Raw genomic sequence first — 26,381 nt, forward strand, 5'->3', positions numbered from 1 at the left:
GAAAGCACCTGGATTAAATGTGATACTGTAAGGACACACAACGTGTATGCACCCACACAAACTCTGTCTCTGAGTAAACAAGTCCAATTACAGACGCTCACACTGTTATCGCTTCTGGTTCCAGGTGTGAAAATCACAAGAAATACGCAAAACTTTGGAACCTCCGCTCAAAGATATTTACATAAACAGACGGGGCTTGTTAGGGAGCTTCTATACTTTTATGGGACCGACCAAAATGCTTTCAGTAGCAACGAATGCCTTGTCACTTCGCTCCAAATTTTGATGCATGCTCTACATTCAAACTAACACTTTGTCGTTTTAAAACCCTTAGGTTTTACTATGTTTACATCGGCGTCAGTGAGCCACATCATTTCTCATAAATAGGTTTCACGTTCGGGTAATCTTACATTAGAACACCTTATTTCACTCGTTTCAAACACATTTTTGACCCCGGGACTGTCTGAGTTTTGAGCGCTGCAGTACCGAGGGACTGGAGGCTTCTTTGTGAGCAGCCGGCTAGCTCGCGTCTACTGGTAGCATGAGCAGTAACTTGAATGTGAGCGAAATAGACATCATCAATACATTGTAGAGCCTTAGCAATAACTTTAATGTGACATGATGTCTATTGGTAGTCTGAATGCGAGTCGTTTAGGGGACATCTGTAAATTGTAGCGACAGAAAAATAAACTGGGTTATACTCTCCCCCTCTAAACTGCATGAAAACTAAAGATTTTACAGGAATTCTAGGACAGGCTCATAAACATCAGTATCACTGACTGATTGTTATAAGGATCTTATTAGGGCCCGAGTGCCGATGGTGCGAAAGCCCTATTGTTATCCAAGCGCTTATTATTATTCTCCGTAAACAACTGCATTTTTGGAGGCTTTATCATTCTCAAAAACTCATGAAAGTTGGTACACGCGTCTCTTCCGGCGAAAAATATCGTATTTTAATGGGGGCGTGGCCAAATGGCTCGCTAGCGCCCCCTAAACAGATACCCCCGCAGCTACATTTACCTACATGCACGAAATTCGGTGGACATATGTATCACACTCAGACGTACAAAAAAGTTACTTTGGCTCACTGCAACCTATAACTCCACCGTCCACAAATATTCATTCAAATGCAACCAAAATGAATGAGGAAAATGACGAGGAAGACGTAGTGTATTTTAAAAATGTTCCCAAGTGGCTCTATTCCGGTGTTGTTCATTTTGGCCACACAGTTTTGCAGCTGACTGAATTTGGTGATGCTTTATTAGGTGAAAATTACAGAAAATATCCTGTAAGGCTTAAGCGGTTAACTAGCAACAACAACTGTTGTCATTGTCACTGCTAGTTAAGTCAGAGGGAAGCAATCATCATATAAAGTACACAGTAAATATTTATTCTAATAATAATATTGTTTACAGCTTACTGAACAAAGCCCAGCTAGCTGAAAGTAAAACAGTGTCAGCACAGATCCACCAGTGCAACAAAAGCTGAGCCAGAAAAACCAGAACCTCAAACAAGTCGACTTGGCCAGCTGGCCTGTATTGTTAGCTGAGGCTTCTATCAAAGAGAAGGGGACAACGAAAAGGCAGAGATACAAACGGATAGGCTCAATATTCACAAATTCAGGTTCCCACATAGAACTGATTTTGCTCACAACTAATAATTTTTCTGCTGAAAAATTCCTTTGTTTTTTGTTGATTTCCTTTTTTGTTGCTGAGCAGGGAGGAGATACATTTGTATGCGTATTAAATGAAGTATGTGTCTTCATATTAACTCAAATTTGAACTGTTCTAACATCACCCAAGACCTGAGCTGTGTATAGTATGCTTTATTTCTGAAAGCCTATACATACATACAGTGATGCTGATAATAGTAAATGTGATGACAGTTGGTTGGACCTGATTTTTCCCAAAAGGTAGCTGCCTTTACAGACCAAAACACTTTGGGCCAATAGCAGCAACATGTCCTGATATGTCAGAACTGGCAGACCATGAATCTGCTTTCTCATTCACTTTCTGCATTTAACACTTTATATACTCACTAAATCTTTCCCAACAGGAACGACGGCTGCTTCTCTCTTCAAATGTCTGTTGGCACCTGTTATAATTGTGGAGTTGCCTCATTAAATAGTTTCATAGAATTTATGTATTTTATTCATTTGCTCTTTGGATAGTCTGTTAAAACAACATTTTTTTCCCCCTTTTTTCTATCGCTGTAAATTGACATTCAAAGATATGACTAACCTGAGCAGCTTCATCTGTAATTGTGATTCAGTAGCTGCAGTGAAAGAAACCTCCCTCTTCGTGAGGTGTTCCTACTATTTTGTTGACCCACGTATCCTTTTCTTTCATCTCCCATATTTATGGCTCGTTGCGTGCAATCTGTCGTGCGCAGATGCACAAACACCCTGTTGGTCACAGAGACACACACAGACACAAGCACACCTTTGGTTCCAATCACGTTCAATGTGACACAATAGCAGAGCCTGTGGGCGAGTGTACATGAGTCAACAGCCTTGCCTGCCGGTGGCATTCACAGTGACTAACATTTCCAGGAAGAGAGAGACGCAGAGAAAGAGATAGGTGGGCCCCGGGCTGAGTACCCAACATCGATACTTTTATGGCACAGGGTAAACTGCTTCGGCGTTGAAATGCTATCAAAAAAATGACGCCTCATTCGGTAGCAAATTGCAATACCTCGGCCAGATCCACATTAACACATTTTCTTTTTAAAACACATAACTTTTGCTCTGTTTATGTAGGAGTAAATATCATCAGCGTCAGTGTGCCACAGAGTTTATCATACAATGGCCGGACCTGGGCAGCCTGCTCATGTAGATAAAAATCACTGTTTCAACTCGGGTACATTTTACAGTCGAAAACCTTATTTCACTTTTCAAACTGATATTTGGCCACAAATCTGTCTGACTTTTGTGCTCTGCAGTAACTTTAGACTTTCTGTCTTAAGTGGCAACCAACTGCAATGTCACCGATTGATTAATTGCTCTTCTGAAGACTCGAGTTCAGCATTTTGGTCATCCCCATCTTGGTTTTATTGGGGGGCAGAATTGACTATATTTGGACGAGCTTGGGAAGAGTGAGCGGTGGATCTGACTTGATCGGACTGAGAGGCTGAGGACACTATCACCACCCAGCTATAGCGGAAAACCTGACACGCCCCCAAATGAATGGCTTTTTGAGACATAATATCTAATTCATTATGGGATTATTAGCAGACGTACCACCAGAACACTGATCAGGAGCGAATTTAGCTAAAAACACCTTAGTAACTTGTGGGGAAAAAAAATGTACTGACAGATAAATGAGAGTCTATGGAGCCAGAGTCTTTTTGGAGCCAACCCCTAGTGGCCCCCGGTAGTATTGTACGTTAAGGCATTTCTGCATTGGCATCACTTTTCAGACCAACAACCGACATCAACTTTTATATACAGTCTATGGTCTGTCTGTAGACAGCTTGCTAGCATCTATTGAGAGCATGTGAGGCATTTAGGGAACATCGATAAATCGTACCGTGTTGTGATCACTTGCGTGAGGTGTTTAGAGGACATCTGTTATTTGTAGCTACTGCAAACAACCAGGTCACACTCTCCCCCTCTAAACTGCTTGAAAACTACAGATTTGAATGTAATGTATGTAATGTAATTTTCATTTTATTAAAATGGATTTTTTTATTTTTTATTATTGAAATAAAAGAAAAGTAGCGTTCAGGAACTGCCATCAAAATCAAGGTGTCGAACCAATGCCAGTATCAAAGACTTAAAATCTGACAGAATCCATGAACTGAATAAACACCTGAAAACTTTTTACCACTCACCATTTTTTTCTTCATAATTTAGCATCATAGCACTGAACAAATAACCTCTGCATATCTGTCCTCTGATCACTTTTCATTCTGCCATTTTTTTTTTTCTTACAGTCCTTTCTGTCTGTGTCACCCTCTCTGCTGGTGTCCGTCCCTCTACCCATCGCATTTTGCCTTTCTTTGTTCTCCCTCATAGAATATCGACAGTCACAGCTCCCGAACCTCGTCTCTGCGCGCCCACCCCGCCTCCCTCGCTCTCTCTCACTTGTTCTGGCCTTCACAGGAGGCTCTCAAGGCACAGTATGTGGCTGCCCTCGCCAAACAGTTGTCGAGCACAAACCGATCGTTTCACCTAACCTAATAATACCAGCATTCACTGCAGACACACTCGTATGCCGCTCGCTGTCATTCTCTCCGTGCTCCCTCTAGCCCTTTGTCATTTTCACCCTCTCCATCTCTCCTTCTCCTTTCCTCTACCTCCCTCAGCAACTCTCTTCATCTTCACACCTCCTCGTACCTTCACCCTCCGTATCCTATCATTTTGCTCAATCCCCTTCTTCCTTCTCTTTTTTAGCCTTTTCCCCCAATTGTTACATCATCGCTCTCTCCCTCTCTCTCTCTCTCTCTTTTACTTATACTGCTCCATCTCATTTTCTACGTACACACACCTTTACATTTTTTTTTTTTTTTTTTCGATTTGTGCCACCCCCTGTTACTTTCAGGTCATTGTGAGCTGCCGCTACAAAAGAACCCCCTCTCTCCCTCCTATGGTGAATCACAATACTGGATCTCATACAGGCCAGACCTGACGTCCATTTGTGTGTGTGTGTGTGTGTGTGTGTGTGCGTGTGCGTGTGCGTGTGTGTGTGTCTTTGGGCATATAAGCAAGTCATAGATGTGAACAGGTATTGTTGTTAACTTATTGATTTCAACCGCCAGAAGAGCACAAGCACCTGAACATCCTATCCTCTGTCCTTAATCTCAGTGTGTATAAAGTGGCACTGACAGTTCCAGAATCAAGACATTTGATCCTCACTGGAGTCACTGATACCAGATATAATGTGTCTGTAGGAGAATAAAACTATATGCCATGTTGAGTCATATTTTTTCAGTTGATAGTAGTCGTCTTTTTAGTAAAAAATGTTTGCACCCCAGACATGTTACAACCAGGCCCCTCTGAATCAGTCTCCAGTTGGGCTTACATCAATACAAAGGAAGGTGTGCGGTTGTGAGGTGTGTGTGGGGGGTGCAGATATGAATGAACAAGCTTATTGACGCTCTGTCACTGAGGTCAGAGTTCACCTAAAACCATTGCCAGTTGCCTCTTATTGTGCTGCTTCAGGGCGTTTTGTTATTATAAGGTGCGGACAGTGAACCCGGCATTAGCAGCAATTCTGCCATCACCCCACCCCCCCACACAATGAGATCCATTTTGGGCCAATTGCAGGTCTTTTCGTCTTCAACTGGGATTAATAACAGACAATATGTGTGACTGCGTTTACGTCCAAATTATTTGATGTTGTCGACCGTATGGCAGTTTTAGGTGGAGGCACTTAAATAAGTGCAGTAGGTGAGTGCAGCTTATTTTTCTGGAAAAAAATTCCAGTCAGGTGGAGAGTGCAGGATTATTATCAGAGTCCCCAAGCAATAAATATATATGACAAATGTCCCCTTTAAATAATCCAAAAAAAGAAAAGAGTGGTAAGGCAGTATACAGATCTACAAAGTCGAGCTTTTCCAATCTACATTTCTGTGCCAGACACATCAAGATGGGCTGTGGCGCAAATTTCTCCAACAGAAATGAGGAGGGGAGTGGGGGTAAGGGGTGATCACTCCGGTGAGATCATGGTCTGTTTGTCTTAACTTGGGACATTTTTGTTAAAAGTATTAGAAAATATGGAAGAATAATGGTCAAAATGCGCATCATTGGGGTTTCTAATGTAACATTTTCTCGGGGGGTGATTCTGACTGCATCAGGTCCCTCAGCAACTTTATGTGCATCAGTGTTAAAATTTTGAGAACAAAATAGTTTTTTACTGAGATTCCGGATTGTTTGCAAAATCGATCAGAAAAAAGAAATGTGCTGCTATGAAGATAAAATGTATCTGAAACATGATCTTATTGAACATGTTCATGGGTTTACAGACTGTCCCTCAAATCCAGAACACCGCATTCTGATTGTCTTACAGTGAAAATGTTTGCAGGTGTTTTAATTAAAACTTTAAAAGAAATCTATTTCTGTGATGGATTTCTGCCTGTAAATATATTCAACACTGCCAAGTTTATTTGTTCAGGTTCCTATTATAAAAGCAGTTGTCATTTTTGGCGCAATATTTCCATGGCTACTATTTTTTTTTTTTTTTACAAATATTTCAGTCTGCAGAGATAGCAGCACATCGCTTGTCTGATCAGCGGGGCTACAGGTCTAACGAACAAGCAACACCTTCGCCTCATGTGTGTGCTTGCTTTCAGCTTCTTTTTTTTCTTTTTTTTTAAACGTGGAACATCACAGCTCATGAGTAACCCCACAGCGACATGCGATCAACACTTGAAGTGAAAATAGGCCAAACTTACCTTGACTGACATTAAAAAAAAAAGGTGTGTCCAAGGTTTACTGGACAAAACAGCCGAGGTGTCGCCTTCTTTGATCCACCTGGCCGGTGACCACCATGGAAAATCAGTATCCACTTGCCATTTATGAAGTCGTTGCACACGAAGGCATTTCGGCGAGAAGGGGAGAGAGAACGTCGTTGCGGTGCTGCGGTGCAAAGCCCACTTCCCCGACGGAAAATTGGGCTGTGCGTTGAAGCCTTGGGCGACTCTGTGTGGTGCGCACTGGTCTCCACTGGACTCACATTTCCAGAAAGCCAAGAAGAAAATCAAACGGCATTTCTCATGGTGTTTCCACCAGCCAACTTTTATTTCGAGGCTCCCAGAACACAATTTGGAGCCAGTAAATGTCAGATATAATCAATATTTTGAGTTCCACTTCAAGCCATATGCGCAAAGGAATTTGGGAACACTTTTTTTTACCATGGTCACGTTGACTGAGTGTACACTGCAAAAAATTTAAAAAAAAAAAATCCTACGAAGCTGGAGAAAAACTGTCAGACGCAGCATTCTTTAACAACGTGTCCATCTTCTCCCTTCTTCCAATGCAGTTCCCACAAACAAACATTGGCATGAAGAACATGTTATATCTTCTCAGTCCATTCCGGCAGCGATTTCGGGGCTCAACTTGATATTCCCAGGAACTGTATCCAAAAAGGCGTGCCTGTTTTCAAAAACAATTGTAACAGTTAATTCCCTTCAGGCTAAAACACACACACAATTTCTTCTGAGAGTATCGTCTTCACTTCATCGTGCGCCCAGATCTCCTCCCGCTGGAATAGGCGATGGAGGGGCGCATTTGTCAAGCCAGGCTCTTCATGAACCCAAAATATCTCGCGAATGTACGGATGGAAAAACAAATGTCTCAAAAATGTTTTCCACTTTGAACGGTCAGACGCTCAGGAACAAAAGTGGATCTTTCCTGGTCATTCCCATTTTAATTTATCTGAGGCTTGTGGGTGAATTCTCAGCGAGAGAGAGGGAGAGGGAGAGAGAAAGAAAAAAAGAGAGAGAGAGAGGGAAAGAGAGAGAGCGAGAGAGAGAGTCATGGGGGGCACGCTCCTGATCCTCTATCTAGTCCCCACATAGATAATGCTTGTTTCACTAAATCACACCTTAAATCGATCTAAAGTTAATTTAACTTAATGTTACACATATATTGTATCATAGATAGGGAGAGGAGCGCGACTCTCCGCTGTCTGTCTGTGCGCGTGTTGTGTTTCTGGCGTGCCGAGATGGCAATACGTATGGAAAATGGTGTACGGCGCATTTAATATTTGATGAGACATGCTCATACCCTTATAACCAGTTCACACCAGCATCGTGATTTGAGACACCAGAGTAGCATTAAGTCCGCGCGCGCGCGCGCGCGCACGCACACACACACACACACACACACACACACACACACAGACATAAATAGGCAGACACGCTCACAGCGGTGGATAATCAGGTTGAGCGTTTCATGTCTTCATGAGATCGGGCAAGCGAGCGCACCATCGCAGCGTGAACGCGAAGGACTGAACGCGTGAGCAACTAAAAAATTAAAAAAAAACACTAAGGGGGCGGGGGGTTACTGGACGAAGTGCTGACAGGGATCGTTTGCAAGTGGGTGGCGATACCTTGGCATATGATAAGACAACATACTGTATATTCTATTCGATGTGCACAGCAGCAGAAAGTGGAGTCAGCTCGAAGTCCCAAAGAGATGAAAGAGAGAGACGGGAAGTCGCCTGGAGGGGTGTTTAATGCAGATGGAAAATCAGCTGGGTAGGAAAATATCAATTTGAAGTTCGAAAGCATGACGACTTCGACGCGCTAAAACACGTTTTTTTCTTCTTCTTTTTTTTTTTTTTTTTTTTTTTAAATTTAGAAACACTTTTATTCTTTTAGCACCACGGACAGCTACCAAGCCAGCAGGTCCTTGTCGGCGCTGTCCGAGGTGCTGAAAACTTCTAATTTGGGAAGACTCGAGTTAATTTGGACCATTATTGTCCTGTTCCTTCCATTTATCTGCCTTACTCTCCCCACAGTTGGGTCAACCTTCTCACAAACTCTTGTGATACTTCCTGGCATGCAGTTTCGTGCAGGGTTTTAGTACCCTAATCAAGACAATGACTGTCAAGTTTCTTATTTTTCCTCCTAACTTTGTCCACAATTGCCTGCTTTAAAAAAAAAAAAACATTGCAAGATCAAATCTCTTTACTTGTGTCCTCAGGAAAGAGACACAATCACCATCAGTACAGCAGCCAGCCTGCCATTTATACATTTATGTCAGGACTAGGTCATAGTAACAGATTGGTATTGGACGTCGAAGGCTTCGTCATAATGTTTACCTAATACCGAATGTATAGGAGAACACCTTAAGTGCTCCTTAAGCTAAAAAAAAAAAAAAAAAAAGTGTTTTATTGTTTGTTGGTCATTCAGAATAATGCTGATCCGTGTAGTACAAAGAATGAGGCTGCAGAGATTTCAGATTAATTAAACATGACTGCATTCCTTCACATGCCAGTTCAGTCCCACTGAAAGCAGAGTTTGCTGCTTTGAAGTTTAAAGTATACAGGTTAGTTTTAGACACTCTCTACATGTATTGACAGTAAAATACTTATTATGGCACTTTAATACCCCACAAAAGAAAAAGGCCGGAGGAATGAAAATTACATGTTTTGCCATTGTGAGGCCATGACTAATTCATGGCACCATGTGCAAAAATACCCCCACTTGCCAGCTTGAGGTAAAGTGCGTTATTCATAAGTTGTGAATAATTGAAGTTTAGGGAGCACAGTTGGAACTTAGCGGGCATATTTGCTGACTGTGTGCTTTCTCTCGGTTGGCACTTATGAGCAACTACAATGCCTGGGTTAGGCAATTAGCAGGCAGAACAAAGCAACAAAACTAGCTTGTGTGTTTTAATGATAAAGAATAGGCTACTAAAGCAGCCTTGTTCTATCTAGATTGGATTTGACTAACAACAGATATATCGCAGACTTAATTTTTTTCTCCTGCTTAAATCTATGGAGCGTTTTTTTTTTTTTTGGAAGAGCTTTGGCATGACTGTTTAACAGCTCTCATCAGGATGTATTAGTGACTAAACAGTGTGCTATGTCTTTAAATAATGCGAGTTGCACATCATCACATCATTGCACACCTATCGTGTCACACTACATCTCATTGCATCAAATCACTTGGTGTCACGCTGCATGGCATCACAACAAAGCAGTGCAATAAAACAGTGACATCTTGAACCATGCTGTGTTTTGGTGGGTTTTTATTTTCTATTATTATTATTCAGGGCAATAAAATAAAGGCAGGATTTGCACTACAGTGGTCCATGCTGGGAAATTGATGTTTTTATTATTACTGGTAGTATTCAGTAACAGTCTGTATATATATATATATAACAAATATTTCGCCCATTTGAGAAGTGGAAGAGCAATTCCAAAAACCCCAAAGGATTACTGTCAAACTTTGTCTTTGGCAGCTAAATTCACCTGATAAAAAGCAGCAGAGTTGAAGTGAGGTAACACTTATTTATCAGTTTTTCTGTGCAGCGGCTTAGTTTTAATGAAAAAAATTATCAGACTAGCGTAAGCACTTCCTTGGCCTGTAGCCTATTGGTTAAGAATCCAGCAAGTCCAACTTCAGCCTCCTTTCAGGTTCTGATGTTGTTTAGATGTCGATTGCAGTTTCAAAAGCAGAAAACAGCACAAGGGTAGTTTGCTGAAACACACCTGAAAAATCCTGTGAAACTTTGTTCAAATCTGGTATGTCATTTTGGATGACCGCGCCGATAGAGGTTGGTTTCTACAGAGATGTCAGTTGCACACAGCCTCTGGGGCTGCTGGGAAGAGATAGGGCTGCCATCCTTAGGTGTGTGTGTGTGTGTGTGTGTGTGTGTGTGTGTGTGTGTGTGTGTGTGCGTGTGTGCGCGTGTGTGTGTGTGTGTGTGTGTGTGTGTGTGTATTAGTAGTTGTGTTTATGTGTAAAAATGTGAGTTCTCACCCTCGCTGGGCAGAGATAAGGGCCAGTCCTGGAGGGCACCTGGAGCATGGAGGGATCTGGAGGAAAGTGATTAGTGCTGCAGGGACAACCCTCACACTCACTAACTTAACATTAAACAACCAGGCAGGTAGTCACAGAGTATAAGAACATATGCCTGCATTCATGCGGTTGTACATGCTTACATACAGGCAGCCTGTTGGTGTGTCTGGGTGTCAGAGTATCATAAGCATAAATACAGGCAGTAATGCGTACACACACACACACACACACACACACACACACACACACACACACACACACACACACACACACACACACACACACACACACACACACACACACACAGACACCTCCAGGAGTTGTTTGCATGTAAACTACATCCATCTCTATAATCCAATGTGACATGAAAGATTTGCTTCAGCAGTGATCCTCGTCCTCTTTAATGCCTTTTACTGTATGTCTTATGTAAAACACTCCATCTCTTATGCATTCACAGTTTTTGCCTGCCTCTCACTCTACACATACACAGTGTTTTGTACACACACACACACACACACACACACACACACACACACACCTACAAAGCTGAAACCTAAACTCTGGCCCCCTGTATTCTTATGAAACATTCAGAGTCCCAGTTGACTGGACATGTGTCCTCCTTTGAGCGGATAAGGCCCCCCCCTCTCCTCCACCACCTGTGTGTGTATGTGCGGTTGTGTTTCACATCAATCATGTCGAGGCCACACTAAGGCGTCCTTACAGTAGAGTCATGTTACTCCCTCTTGCATTGCTGACGGAGAAAGTGACTGTCGGAGAGGAGAGGAGGGTAAGAGGAGAGTGGGCGCGCTGACAGGGAAAGTAAAGAGCTAAAAAAATGGGGGCTCGAGGATGGAGAGGAAGTATTAAAGAAGATGGAAGGGTAGGACAGGAGTACAAAAGAGAAGAAGGAGAGCCAAGAGGTGAGATAGGGAACTCTAGGCGAAGAAGAAGTAACAGTGAAGTGCAAGAAAAATTCACGCATCAACTCTACTTCCACTAAACTCAACTGTGATGCTTGGCCTGATGGACTGGATGTTTGTTCAGCCGAATGTTATCAGCTTTGTGCTTTGGTTTTTGTTTCAAACTAAATTTATGCATCAATTTCCCCATCACATTTCAGTTACTATGAACTTTAAGACCTTTAAGTGATTAAGCATTGACAGCAGCCAAACATGCGAGAATATGTTGTGTTTTGTGTGTATTGTAATAGTCACTAACACTACAATACCTGTAGTATGTATTTTTGTGTCTTTCTCGATACGTGTGCATGTTTTTATTAAGCATGGGCATTTCAAACAAAAATACTATTCGAAATTCGCTCAGAACTATTCAACTAATTCGACTATTTGCCCTGCATCTCTCCATCCACACACACATTAAGACTTGTGCCGTTAACTTGGGCTCAACAAATGCCAACAAACTTCTCAAACCCTCACCTTGAACAAATCTGATGAGAAGCTTGTCCGATTATTGATGTTTGCTTGGTGCTTCACTCTAATGACTGTGCATAGCTGTGGTAGACTTGTATGTCAGCTTTACCTGTAGTACCTTTGCACTGCAACCTCACCTTCATACATTTTTTGAAGAAGTTCCACACAGAACCTTTTGACGAATGTAGTCCTATTTGTATGTTTCTGCTCTTCGCATCTTGGCATCTAACCTCACAGTGCCCCACAGTTTTACCTGCAAAGATCCAGGGCATGGTAGCAACGTGTTCTTCCTCTTTTTAAGTTGTTTATAGCAGCTGGCAGAGAGCTTTTAGGTCCATCACTGCCATTTCCTGACGGGAGTAACGCATTACAGCCAGTAAAAAAAAAAGGGAATTAAGATAGATAGATAGATAGATAGATAGATAGATAGATAGATAGATAGATAGATAGATAGATAGATAGATAGATAGATAGATACTTTATTAATCCCTCAGAGGGAAATTTTTGTTACAGCAGCATGTACAAGGATACAAAATATTGAATATAATTTTTTTTTAAATGCACATTCTACACAATAAAATAAGATAAAATAGCAAGAACGATAGTTGCATATACCAATACATTTTTTGAATTTGAATGATTATTAGAATACTGTAAAATCATGTCCAATCCCTTTTTGAACAAACTATTGGATTTACATGCATGTTAATACTGCAAAGTACTATGTCCTATTTGTGCAACAAAAATGGCCTTTTACTTGAAAAAAAACAAAAACAAACAGACCTCTAAGATGTTTGAACTCACAAAAACAGCATTTGTTAATCACATTTATAGACATGCAAGGACAGCGTACTCTCTTACTGCTGCTATCCCCAGCACCACTTAACACTCGTGGAAGAGCCCACCTGCCGTCATGACAACTGCTGAAAAATTGAAACAACTGGACCTTATTCCGAGTAGAGTTGTAGAACGAACTCATACTGTACAGTCTCATTTCACAGTCTGCTCTTTACCTACCCAGAATCCCCCTGGAGGGATTTAGTAAATAGAAAGCTAGTTTGTACTTTCCATTAGAGCCTAATTCTATTACGCAGCCGGCTCTTATTGATCCAAACATTCAGGGAGAGATGCAAGAAAAGTAGCGAGTGGAGCCCAGCGGAGGCCACTGTGGTCTTAGGTTGGAGGCAGAAAAAGGTGGGAGAGAGAGTGAGTGAGTGAGTGTGTGTGTGTGTGTGTGTGTGTGTGTGTGTGTGTGTGTGTGTGTGTGTGTGTGTGTGTGTGTGTGTGTGTGTGTGTGTGTGTATGTTACATTACTTGTTACATTTTAGATAAAGAGAAATAATAATCTGTAACCTTTTACATTTCAAAAATAATCTTCCCAACACTGACAGCAATACAATGAATTTTCTGTGTTTAATGTATGTAGCAATACCAGCTAACATATAAACAATGTTATATATTATGTATAATATCTTTGGTTACATTATTTAAAGATAATGTATGTTGAAACATGCATGTATATACACACTTATGGACATAAACAATATTATGTTATCCTGTATGTGTGCATGTGTGTTTTTTTAACATTACACATACACTCTCTGCGTAGTTGCATGGAGCTCCAGAAAACACTGATTTAATTGGACTGCATGCATACTACTTGAACAGAGTGGGGAGTTGAATATATGTGACACACACTCTTGTCCATGTGTACACAGACCCTGAGCCGTGATAGGAAGGTGACCACAGAAAGGCTGGTGTGAGAGCAAGAGATAGATATAAAAACACATATATGTGGGGTGTAGAGATTGCAGTTTGTTTGCGTGTGTGATGTTTTACCCAGGTAGGTTTGGGAGCCAGAGATGTGGTCAAATCTGACTTGTCCCGCCTGATGGGGGGAGTGTGAGTAAACCTGAAGAATAAGAGAAGGAGGTGATGAGGGACGTTTTTTTAGAGAGAGGGCAAGAGAGAGAAAGGTGGTGGTGAGAGGCGACGGAGCTGATAAAGGGAAGGAGGAGGTCAGAGAGGAGTGTGAAGGAGCCATGGTGATGGGTGGGGATCAGGTGAGGCACAGAGGAAGGAGAGGAGAGGTGAAGAGAAAAGGAGTTTGCTAAAAACATACAAATATCTGCTGTATGGGCTTTTAAATTGATTTTGTGTGAGCTCCTTTTCGGTCAGAAGTAAAACACAAAGACAGATGCTGACCATGTTCAACACAGGCTCAGTGGCTGCAAGTAAAAGGAAAGGCTGTAATTAAACACACAGCTATTGGGAGTACTTTTAATTTGAACAATCATTATTTGGTAAACTAACAAGTCATTTTCTCAATTACTTCACTTTGAAAAATGTCAAAGATTTTCTCACAGCACGTTTTGCAGGAACACAGGAGACTGCGGTCACACTCGTAAATCTCTTGCTGAGCATGCATGTACATAAATACACACCTCCTCCTGAATGTAGCTCATTGTACGAGAGGATGGAAGTGACTTTTCAATAAGATGCAACTGGGACACAATAAGGACGGCTGTGTGCGCAAGCTGCTCGACAAATGGAGCCAGCCCTGGACCGAGGGGACAGATGGGGAAGAGGAAGTCAAAGAATTCTCAGTTTGAAATTCTTGCCCTGTGTTTACAGTCTACAACGAGCAAAAGTGCTATCTGGATTCACAGCAGAGCTCATGGCTCCATATGCTTATTTTATCCGACGCACTCCCACAATGTGTTCCTTGTCATCCCCCTCAGTGTAGTTTTGTCATTTAGAACAATGTGTCCTTTGACAGCTCTGCTCTCACCACGTTTATGAAGCACGTTCTTTTATTTCTGAGCTGTTACAATAAGGAGAACCTGTTTTTTCTTTTTTTTCCTGCATGAATAGTATATTGTTCTTATAGGCAAATTAAATCAAATATGAATCATAGAACTCCCACAGCTGAGCACACAATTTACTTGACTCTAAAGAGACATCAAAATTCATGCTTGTTTTTGACAGCGTGAAATAAACACTGTAAATTGAATCCTCTGTTTGGCATTTATAGTTTCCTGATGGACCATTTAATAAATTAGAAAGTTGGATTCATTAGGTATATAGAGGTGGTCAGATTGAAAATTTTGCAGCATTATGATTGTGCTGTCAGAGTTTATGGAGACATGAAGTAAATATTAGTGTGGTGTGCACCTGAATTATGAAGGCTTTGCCTGAATGTGGATTGCACACAAATGTTGATCAATGTATTATAATGAATGCTTGACTTGCGATCTGCTGTCTCTGAACCACATTCAATTTAAAACTGAGGCATTTAGAAAACACATTTGTCCAGAGTGACGTGAAGTGTTAAATAAGTGAATGTTCCCGAGGCATAAACAGGTGAAACTGGCACATCATTCTGACTGCTATGAAAACTGGTGCATTAGCTAAAGAAAAGTTAATCATCTGTGGTGAAAAAACAAATGTGAAATGTTCAGTAAAGCATGCAGGACTTTTAACTGTATTTACAGTATAAGCCTGGAGGGATTTGGCTGAGCGGGCAGGTCGGTCCGTCCTGCCACACAGCCTGAAGGTCTGATTACTGTGGGATTATGGCAGAATGGCACGGCGGGCCCTGTGCATACCGTACGACAGCGAGAGCAAACATTCACCGTCACTCAGTATCACTTGTTCGATCTTTCAGATTGAAAAGATCAAACTCACGCTGTAACAGCCTCAATTGTAAATAAGTAACTATCTCGTTCACACTCAGACATAGCAGTATTGCTCCTTAACGCTGGTGGCCACCTGCGATTAAACAAAAAAAAGAAGATGCATTAACTTGCTGACTAGCAGCTACGTAACCAGAATGTGTGCCGTGTGGCCAGTAGCTGAGATACAAGAGTGAGACACTCTTTCTGCACCCTAAAATGCTTAGCTCGCCAATGTTGGAGGGCTTTTTGGATTTCGTAAAAAAGATGATGTGTTAGACACCCCAGACACAACAGTCAGCAAAAAATGGAGCACAGTTTGTTTGTACAGTTATGGTTACACACTTTTCACCTCAGTACGCTCGTACTTTGGGTTTAATTCATTTTCCAAAAAAAGGAAGAAAACACAATAAACACATGTAAAGATACATTCTGCTGATAGCAATATTTTTATTGTTGTGATTTTGTTCATGTTTTCTATGGATATCACGAGAATATCAGTAACAGGAATTCTTTTGGCCATGTTAATCGTGTAGTAAAAATCTGATGTGGTATTGTGACAGGCCTAATTCAAACCCGGGAAACAACTCAATATGAATGACTTTGGGGCAAAATTTGTGACTTATGAATCTGTTTAAAAGTTGTAGGTAATGCATCATATGGGCACAGTCTCTCTCCTTCCCTCTATCTTTATCTCTATCACACACAAACAAACAGCACATAGAGTGAATGTGTTACTTTGATCCTGGAATTAGCCAACAACATAAAAATCACACAGAAGAACTCACAGCTGTTTCTTTAACAGCCACTTTGATAACATCCGTTTTCCAGTTTGTGTGTGCAGCTAAAGATGGATACAAGCAGCTTGTGTTTTTAATGTTTTTAACAGCTGCTTTATAGCCTCTATAGTTAGCAGGCGAATCTCTCCCGTTTTCTGTACAGTTCAGCTGATCTCGGCAGAAAATGTTTCAGGGAGCCGGCAGAGATCTGCAGGTGAAAAAGCGGTTTGATCGGAGGGGGGAAAAAAAACATCCAAAACTAAAAAACCTCCTGTAACATGACGGGAAGACGTGGAGGTGACCAGGTCAGAAATGAACATATGAACGTGGCAGTGGAAGATGCATTTGTGTTGCTTTTTCAGACGACGTCAGCCGAGTAGGTTTTCCGTCAATGTGGCCCAAGATGCACTGCATACACACTGCTGAAAGAATGCGATCACATGGCTCCCAGACATTCTCCAAACGTGGTCTGAGCAGACCACATCTCAATGCGTCCTGGGTGCGTTCACATCTTTACTTTTAGCTGACCAATTGTGATCTGACCACCCAGCACAGACGTTAATACCAGGTGCTTGAGAGATGTCACTGCAGTGAAAAGGTCACCTACGCTGACATTCATACATATCTCTGCACCCAAACACAAACATGCTGTCACTGTGTGGCAGGTCAATGACAGTGTAGTCTCCAGGCTGTCATGGTTATTCTTTAGGACAAACAGGAAGTCGCCCTGGGTTTCCACCTTTAGAGATTGGCAGGTACACAGAGCAGTAAGCCTTTAAAGAAGAAACACACAGTTTTGTAATGTAACTTACAAAAACAATCTTCGGTTTGATTCCCACAAAGGTGTTTTAATGAAGTTTACAACAGAGGGGTCTCAGTCTGATTTTTCTAGATGAACATTTGAATTTGTATTTTTCTGAGAATCAAGCTGTGCCTCAACACTCAGCTCATGTTTTATCAGCCACCATGCACGACCAAAGACTATCTGAATATCAGACTGCAGGTGGCATTTTGCTCCTTAACAGAGAAGTCAAGGACTGTGATACGTTTTTATCATGCACTATTCATATTCAACTAGAAACATTTATTTGAGAAAATAACACATAAAAGCTCGTTCATTGAAAAGTCATGACACTCAGTATAAACATAATAACATATAATAACAAGTTTGCACAGGTTTAAAATTGATAAAGAGTCATCCATTTTGTAGAAAATGTTTTTATATGATGAACTTTTAGTTGATGTTGTACTGCTGCCTCATATTTTATATGTGGTTGGTTGGAATACATGTGGCGGGGTTGTGCAGTCGCCTTACAGCAAGGATGTTCTGGGTTTGAGCCTGCTGGGTGGTTGAGGTCTTGCTGTATGGAGTTCTGCTTCCTGTGCCTGTGTTGTTGTTTTTTTTTTCTGGGTGCTCTGGCTTCCTTCCCCAGGCCATGAATGTGGTCGTAAAACCTTTCTCTGTTGGCCGGCGACCAGTTCAGGGTGTCCCCCACATTTGCCCATAGTCAGCTGAGTCAGGATAAAGCTGATGTCAAAGTCTCTGCATTGAATTGTTACAGAGAATTATCCACCTGACTTTTTGTGACCTTATAAACCGACAGTTCTACATGTTTGTGTTTGATGGTGTTTGCGTCCCTCTCATCCTTCTCTCCTCACCAACCCCTTTCCATTTACCCTTGGCAGCCTACTGTCAGCACACATGGAACATATGCATCCATGCAACACTTAAACTCAGATTTATTTGTCATGTTCGTAGAGCAAGAAACCAGGACCGCAGTCAGCTCAGGGCAAACCCACGCACATCTCAATGTGTGGCTGATAGCTTCGGTGCAGAAATCTGGAGTCATGCTGGCACTAAATATAGACAAAGGTTTTATGTAAGCTGAGGTGAATCATTCCATTGCACACATTTCAGCACATTCGCTCACACTCACCAAAGAAGTGACATGGCACAGGTGAAGGTAACGCAGGAATGTGTTAAACACCCTCCATACTCATTACATGAAATGGATTTAAAGAACTGACAGCGTGGCATATCCTGCTGTCTGACGGCTGAAATCACACACATTTACACAAATGAGCGTGTGTGTGTGTGTTTGTGTTTGTGTGCATGTTTCTGGGTTTGTATGTGTGAGTATATTCCTCTAGGGCCTATGAGCGAGGTAATTGGAATCTGTTAATCAAAGCCTTAACATGATTGATTGGATGTGGACCCTTATCCTTCCCACCAGCGGCACAGTGTTTTGTAAAAAATTGACATAATGGATCAATGTAACTGAACAACACACAGCTCATCTAACATTTCTGTGAGACACAGGCACACACATTTACTCCCCTCACCTGTTTTGCAGTTCATACACATCATCTAACGGTGTGTGTGAGCCTCAGCAAAGAGAGTCAGGGTTAGAGGACAGTCTCGAGCCAGGCTAAAATGATCTCAAACAAACATATGGGTGTGCTAACAACACACTGCTGGACATTCATTTTGTTTGCCACAGAATAATGAAGAAAGGAAGTGTTAAAATGTGCTATTTCCAGTTAAGAATGTATTCAAAGGGATGGGTTAGAGCTGAGGAGTGATAGAAAGTAGGAGACAAAGGGAGACCATTTGGCAGAGAGAGGAAAAGTTTAAAAATAATCCATAGGTGAAGGTGGAAGAGAGGGAAAGATATGGGAAAGGCAGAGAGCAATATGTGGAAACAGAGGGAGAGAGATGGAGGGGGGAGGAGGAAGAGGGAGATGGAGAGACGGTGGTGAGAGAGAAAAGAGAAGAGGGACTGAAATGCAGTCATCATGGCAACCGAATCTCCTCCCCCGGAGACATCACCTTTGACACCCCAGGTACCTTCACAGCAGTCATTACCTCACACAAATACAAGCGCACACACACATATACATACAGCACATCCATGCACCTGTTGTTAATGAATCCAAACAACCAAGAAAGAAAAGGTCACCTGACGTGATCCCATCAGCCTTTATCTTAAAGGATCACAGCATGTGAACCTGTTCTCTCAAATAAACTCTGTTACTTCCTCCTGTCTATGATGTGCTCCTTAAATCAGCCTCTCACATATTGCCCTCTGTTACATCAGATTAGATTATTATAATACTCACAAGTCTCTCAACACACACACACACACACACACACACACACACACACACACACACACACACACACACACAAAGTGTCTGGTTGGAACCACTGCAGAGATTTTTGTATTTCTATGATTTCATTTCCATCTCTGTGCTACTGCATGCATGTAAAACCCATTATGTTGGTCAGCAAGCGGCCAGTAGACCTGTCAGATTATATGATGTTTGTTTAAAACCTTACTTCACTATCTTGAGTTTGTTTACAACACAGGTTTTGGTCACATGAACTGAATTATTCAAAATCTATAGCTTATACTACTTTAAGACTGTCTAATTGTGTTTAGTTAATAAGAAATCGTAATATCTAATCCCACTTGATGCCTGGAAGATGGATAGGCATTTTCTGTGTATCCCAGTGGACAAACAAATGCACTGTGTCACACACAGATAATACTTAATTTACAGAAAAGCAGAAGTAAATTTTGTATGCGAACTGAAACATGTTTTCCCACCATCATCTATTAGTATATTGCAATAATATAGCAACGGTGACATCTGCTGGCTTACATGGCTAATTACTGCTCATCTTTTTTTTAATGTTTGAATTTTAAGAAACTTAAACAGACACAATTTACAGAATTGTTCTTTAGATTGAGGCTTCCAGTCCCTTATGTTGAAGCTCTGTCTATTAGTTGAGGCTTCAAGTCTTGTTTGGTTGGAGCTGCCGCTGATCAGATGTTCTTGTGGAGACAAAATAGCTCCGCCAAGCTCCAAAGAAATGAGGAAGGTCAGTCAAGGATGTGGCATATAGCTTTAAATGACACTAATGCAGGAAACATTACATTTTTTTTATGTTGGTAAGTGATGATTTTTTTTTTTCACAAGTCAGTTCATAGCCTGAAGTTGTGAAGTTTTACCTAAAGTGAAGTTAAATTGTAGAGCAGCGTAGTGATAGAGTCATTTAAATGGGAAGGAAGGGACTTCTGACAGATAATATGTTTGTGTGACAAGTATAAAGAGTCACCAAAGTCATGCGTTTTCAATAAAAGGACACATTTTAATAGATGTTGTTACAGGTAAGCATTGTATTCAGTTACACATCTGGAATGTCTGGCAGAACAAAAAAAAATCATGCAGCTTTTCAAGGCACCTTATGTGTTTTCTTTTTCAACTTAACATTGCAAAATGTAAAGAGAAGAACACTTTGGCTGAATACTACTTTATGTTTGGTTTGCCTTTTTGTCAAGTGTGCAGAAAGAGCGTACAGTTACAATACTATGCAGTATTTTTTTTGTGTGCGTGTAATTGAGGATTACTGCTTGGTGAGTCTTTTTCTTATCCATGTCTAGCGTTGCTTGCATCTGCTCTAAACAAGCTCAATTCTTGCATAATATGTGAAAGCATATAAGGCACATGTACCACGTGTATTCATGAATCTGAAAACCTCGGGTAATATGTTACCTGCTGGTTGATAAATTGAAAAAAAAAAAAAAAGAAGAAAGAATTCTATCCAGCCATTGATGATGGGAAGGTGGAGGTTTACTTGATCTCAAAGCTTCTGATGCGAGTGTCCCCATCGAAGCTGATGACCGAGTATTTCTCTGCACCCATGCGGTTGGGGAAGTGGATTTTGGAGCCGTCTGATAAAGTCACCACAAACTCTGAAGGAGTGAATTCAATGGTGAGCTAAATGGTGGGATGAGTGAAATAGAGAGAAAGAAGAAAAAATATGTTACATCTTATTTCGGAGTGGATTTTCAAACTAAACAGTTAACGCCGTTAAATCATATCACAATGAATACCTGTAAACTCTGTCTGAATGTCTCTCTGAGTCTGCAAATAGGTGCTCAAATGAGGATCAGAGATGCAGTGACAACACATTTTCCAACAGAGATCACTGGCAGAGAGAAAGAACCTACTGTAAATACCAGCAGATACGCAACAAGGATGTGTCCCTCACCTTGAACTCCTCTCCCGGCTGGAAAGGAAACCCTCCCTCACGGTGCTCCTCACACCAGTTGCCTCCCTGGTAGGAATTGCAGACAACTGCATTCTCGTCTCCGTGGGCATTAAAACGGGGGTTGATGTGCAGTGTAATGTCCTGCTCGTCGGGGCCAACATTCACTGCAAAACTACAGAGCACAGAAACACAAACATTTATTACATTCAGATTTGGCTTCATCCATTGAAGGTGAGTGGGAGGAGCATCAGTGTACAAAATATTGAGAGAACCTCAGCAGTTGTGTTTTTGCTGTTTTCATCTGCTAACCATCAACTTCATCAACTTCCACAACTGAGGGGAAGTTAGTAACGAGTCCTTCACTGATTAAAGAGTCCTCCTCCGGTTTTGTGTTAGTGTGTATGTAAATTATGGCCTTTCTGTTGATTTCCTTCACCGTATTCCCAGAAAAGCAGAATAAAGACAGAAAGCACAAAAATAAATAAGAATAATAGGAACCAAACACAGAGGCAAATGCTTCGTAGTTGGACTTTTGAAGCCTCAAAACATTCTTCGATGTAACTTGAGAAAGAAATTAGACTGAATAAGGCCTCTTTAACCACGTTTTTTGTGTTAAGTTTCAGCATTGTGACTTTGATACTTAGACAATCACGTCACATCGGCAACCTTGTCAGACCCTACACAGCCCTACATTTAAACTACAATCAGTACAGTCAAAACAAAAGCACTCTGTATGACAAGCATGCAGTTTGTTTGTGGGCTAGAGGTGTGATCTACTGTTAGTGTGACCACAACACCCAAAAGAACCAATGAGAGATTTTTTTGTTTTTTGTTTTACTGTGACTCACTTATCAATCACAGTGATATATTATTCTAGTACTTACTTTGAAGCTTCGGGTTTGGTGACTCCCACAACAGTCAGGGTCTGTCCAACCTTGAAGGACATGTTCTTTATTATCATACCCTGTGCAGAGAGAAGAGGGGGAGTGGAGTGAGGGGAGCATTATTGTGTGGTAATATTACAGGACTTTACTAGATCCAATCATTATTGCAGCTTCAGGCAGAAAACAGCACTGGTGGTAGCCTCAGCCAATTCTCCTTTCCTCACTTCATCCTTTGAAATTGCAAAACATGTGTTTTCAATTAAATGCCCATTAACTGGCTGGTCAGAGGTTCCAGCTCTTTCTCACTGTGTAAATGTTCCTCTCTACTGATTTTTTTTTTTTGGCAGAGATGGAAAATGTTGAAAAATGGGATGAATCGTGTTCAACTGAGTAATATTTTCCAAAATGAAATACAAGATAGCAACCACACAGTGAAGGAAAAAAAAAAAGAATGAGCACAGCAGACATTCTCTGCTCACAGTTGCTACTGTACATGTGGCTGGGAAATAGTAAGCTGTACCAAAATGAGAACATTATACTTAAGCAATCTATGATTTGGTTATGAAACACAGATCACCGCTGTTGTAATATTTTCTCATGTAACAGGGGAAATGTGAACTATCACCACGGTAACAAGAACAAAAATAGCAGCCCCTTGAGGATTTATAATTTCTCAAAATATAGTTAAACACATGAATTAAACAAATGGATGATCTGACTCTGCAAAATATGATTATATCCAGGCAGATTAGAAACACGAGTTCTTGGAGTACTTTTGTCAGAACCACAGTGGCAAACAGGACATGATTTGACACAAGTTTGAATTTCTTATGTTTTATAGTTTGAACCTATAATGGAGGAAAGGTCCATATGCCTAATACTTTTTGCAAATTTAATTATTATTTGAAAATGGCATTTCTCCACTGCTGTTAGAGGGCGATCAATGCCCCATTTCAGGAGACAGGAGCAAGAATGTGAACTGCTTGTGTGAGTTTTGCAGGATACAGTCAACAAGAGACCCAACATTCACAGAAAATAACTGTAAAGACTTCAAAAGTTTCTTTCGCTTATAATATTCATATTCAAAATGGCCGGGTAATTAAACTTGCAGAGATTGAGGATAGACCTTTAGTGATAGTGTTCTCCGGAACACCCCATAAACTAGTCCTTAGCTGAAATAGACAGTGGCAGGTTGTTGATGATAACCGAAGACCACAATTCAGGAATAAAACCAAAAACTTCTATTTAAAAAAGCAACCAATCCATGAAATGAAAGGGAGGGAAGTGATCGAATTACATTCTTTCCATGGCAGAGTCCATCTGTGAAGTGCGCTCATTACACATAGCAGTGGGGCTTGAACTGTGTGGGGCTGGGCCGAGGTTGTGTCTCTCCCAGACGTTGCTGTCTAAAAGGAATCTGCATACTGTATATACATGTCAACTCATTCACCTCTCAATGACAGTGTCAAAATCTATCTGCCAACTGACTACAATCACTCTAAATACAGTATGTAAGTAAGAGATCGAACTACCACAACTACAAGAAATGTTTTTTTTACGTTCCAAATGTACTCCTGCCACAGTTTACGTGTAATATACGTACAGAATAGACATTTAACAGGACAAGAGACATTCCTTGACGGAAATGGGTAAAAAAAATAACAGCCTTTCTACACCAAGAGTTAAACTTGAGAATCACAGTATTGTAGCTTATTGCTTTATTTCATTTTATGCTTTAATGTGATTTGATCCGCTGCATCCCTTTCCAAATATGTTTACCACTGTGGCTAACAAAAATCCAGAATGATGCAAGGCTTTTATTGTAATATACTCAGTTAATGAATCCAGAGAGACCAGGATGCATTGCTGCCCCTTTTACCGAGATAGAGAGAAGGAATGCCCGGAACGAAATGGAAAAAAAAAAAAAGCACGTCTGTTGCAGTGCAGTTAAATTACTGCGGGAAGTGTCTGACAGCATGAATAGTTGACTTTTAAGCATTTGCAGTAGTCGAGAAAAACTTAACTCGGTTAATAGGTGACTAACGTGCATGTGTGCTCTGTGGTGAATATTTTGACCATACAAGGCAACCAAAGAAATCCGCAAGGCCACAGCTTTTAAAATCTAAATAAAAATTGTGTGCAGGGACCAGTATAAGTTAAAGCTGGTGCACTTACATCAGCCTGGTACAAAGAAAGCTATAGCAGCAGCTGTCAGTGCTACGTTTAACATACGACTGTCCATATCCTTCATAAAATACAGAGGGGTAAATGCAATGCAAGCACAATATTGGTGTCAAAATGATACTCACACTCATCTTTGCAGATGTAGCCGGTCAAGTAGAGCTGAGGGGAAGTGAGAATGCTGCAGGGCCTCACTGCTGCACCCACACAGACTATATACTATGCGGGCGGGACTTTCTAACTGAGTGACATTTCAAACATCCAATACAATTGTGCCATTGCTGAACACCCATCTGCTGAGTCCAAGTGAAGTTATAGACCATAGAATAAACAACACAGACATTAACAAGTACTTGCAGACCTCAGTGAAGCGAGGATAATTAATGAAAGCTGGTTTGCTGACATCAGACTGTTACATTGTAACCTGCTAGAGTCAAGTCTGGCTGAGAGGCAGCACTGGAGGACAAAAATAGAAATGTATTTGTTGCCAGGGAGACAGCCAAATATTTAGTGCAGCGAGCGGCCTTAATGCGCACTTACTGTATATAGCTTGTAATTTATAGTGAGAGCACATGTGAGAGTTTCAGAAAAGTCTGAGTGCCATGGAAGTAAACTGAAGTTCGGAAAGAAATAAGCCAAAGGAAAATGTTGTAACAAAGTCAGATCCTCAAAATCACATGAATCTCTGACCCCGAGCCAGCAATAGACCACACTTTCAGCTGCTGACACACAACTGACACAGCTGCTGTGAGTCGAAGGAGACACACACTGCATCACAGTGTATCGGAAACGAATGTAATTCAAATTCAGACCACAAAGAGCACCATACTGGTCTGGGATTATGAACTTTATCAAGAGGTTTTGCCCTTTTATGTGTTGAAATGATGGTTCCATGTGTAAATGTTTGGATTGGATGTCTAACGGGATGTGACACAAGGATGTGTGCATTTTAATCTGTCCTGCAAACATACAGTATGGATAATATCCTTTACATTTACACTGTGCCTATATGTGCAAGAACTGCCTTTTGTGGCATAATCTTAATCAGCTGATACGAAGACAGATATAACGTATTTACCCTTGGTAACACCGGTACATTAATATTCTATTCTAACCCAAATCCCGATCTTTTCCTAAATTTAAACCATTTTGGTACTTAAACCTGACCACATTCATTTTACTGTCAGATCCCCTCACTTTTGACTAAAATAAATATATATTTGTTTTCCTATGGAAGTTTGATTTAAGTAAAGGAGAAAACATTTTGATGAACTGTTCCATAGGTTCTCAGGAGTTTATGACAGACGATGATGGTTTACACAAGTGACACCTCCCTACCCTCTCGCTCCTCCCCGTGATCTTGTTCACGGTACGGCATGTATATCATAGATGGTTGGACAGTACATTTGGTCACCAGATTTGGTTCTCATGAGGAGATTTTCACAAGTTGATTTAGGTGAAATCTTACAGTATTGTGTGATTCCTCTTGAGATTTCTTGTTGATGGACAGACAGACAGACAGACGAGCAGGCTGGTATCGTAGTTGCTGAAAATGCCGGCCAAATATGCTGCTTATATGATGGCAAGCTTCCCTGCCACACACACTCACTGAACCAATCTGTTTCTATTATCCATGGGAAATGGTCCATTGCTGGAATAATGTGGGCCAATCAGAAAAGTCATCAGTCTCGCGCCTAAGAGGCTTCATGCATTTTTATGTTTAGATTGTTTTTTTGATTGTTGTCGATTGTATCTGATGCCAGAGTCATCCTTTTTTTGCTTACTCTCTTAGAATACCAAGCCTTGTTATTATTAATATATTTTTTTTTTGTGTGTGTGTGTGTTTGTGCATTCAATGACTATTTCTAAAACCCGAGTTACTTTGATCACTGTGTTGCTGTGACAGT

General features: G+C 41.0%; 2 protein-coding genes across 4 annotated transcripts in view; both read right to left on the bottom strand.

The window, feature by feature from the left end:
• LOC138198101 (voltage-dependent T-type calcium channel subunit alpha-1I-like) overlaps positions 1-7,348 on the bottom strand; it is a 172,172-nt gene extending 164,824 nt beyond the window's left edge. For all 3 annotated transcript variants that reach the window (XM_069149294.1, XM_069149295.1, XM_069149293.1), the window contains exon 1: positions 6,391-7,348. The gene's annotated coding sequence lies outside the window, so the exon portion shown is untranslated. The remainder of the gene's footprint in view (positions 1-6,390) is intronic.
• A 13,133-nt stretch (positions 7,349-20,481) lies between these two features.
• On the bottom strand, positions 20,482-24,710 carry LOC138197671 (beta-galactoside-binding lectin-like). Its single transcript, XM_069148529.1, has 4 exons — positions 24,603-24,710; positions 22,294-22,373; positions 21,410-21,581; positions 20,482-21,135 (listed from the first exon to the last, which is right to left on the bottom strand). The coding sequence occupies exons 1-4, from the start codon at positions 24,606-24,608 to the stop codon at positions 20,989-20,991; spliced, it is 405 nt and encodes a 134-aa protein (XP_069004630.1). The 5' UTR covers positions 24,609-24,710; the 3' UTR covers positions 20,482-20,988.
• Between the last annotated feature and the right edge of the window lie 1,671 nt (positions 24,711-26,381).

The sequence above is a fragment of the Embiotoca jacksoni genome, unplaced genomic scaffold (assembly GCF_022577435.1).
Source record: "Embiotoca jacksoni isolate LCO1_2020_lvr unplaced genomic scaffold, fEmbJac1.0.p SCAF_15, whole genome shotgun sequence".
Taxonomy (NCBI): domain Eukaryota; kingdom Metazoa; phylum Chordata; class Actinopteri; family Embiotocidae; genus Embiotoca; species Embiotoca jacksoni.

Excerpts from the sequence above, each read along its gene's own strand:
- LOC138197671 (XM_069148529.1), bottom strand. Across the intron at positions 21,582-22,293 it reads ACCAAACCCGAAGCTTCAAA|TTTTGCAGTGAATGTTGGCC; the intron begins GTAAGTACTAGA and ends TGTGCTCTGTAG. Across the intron at positions 21,136-21,409 it reads AGCCGGGAGAGGAGTTCAAG|CTCACCATTGAATTCACTCC; the intron begins GTGAGGGACACA and ends CCCACCATTTAG.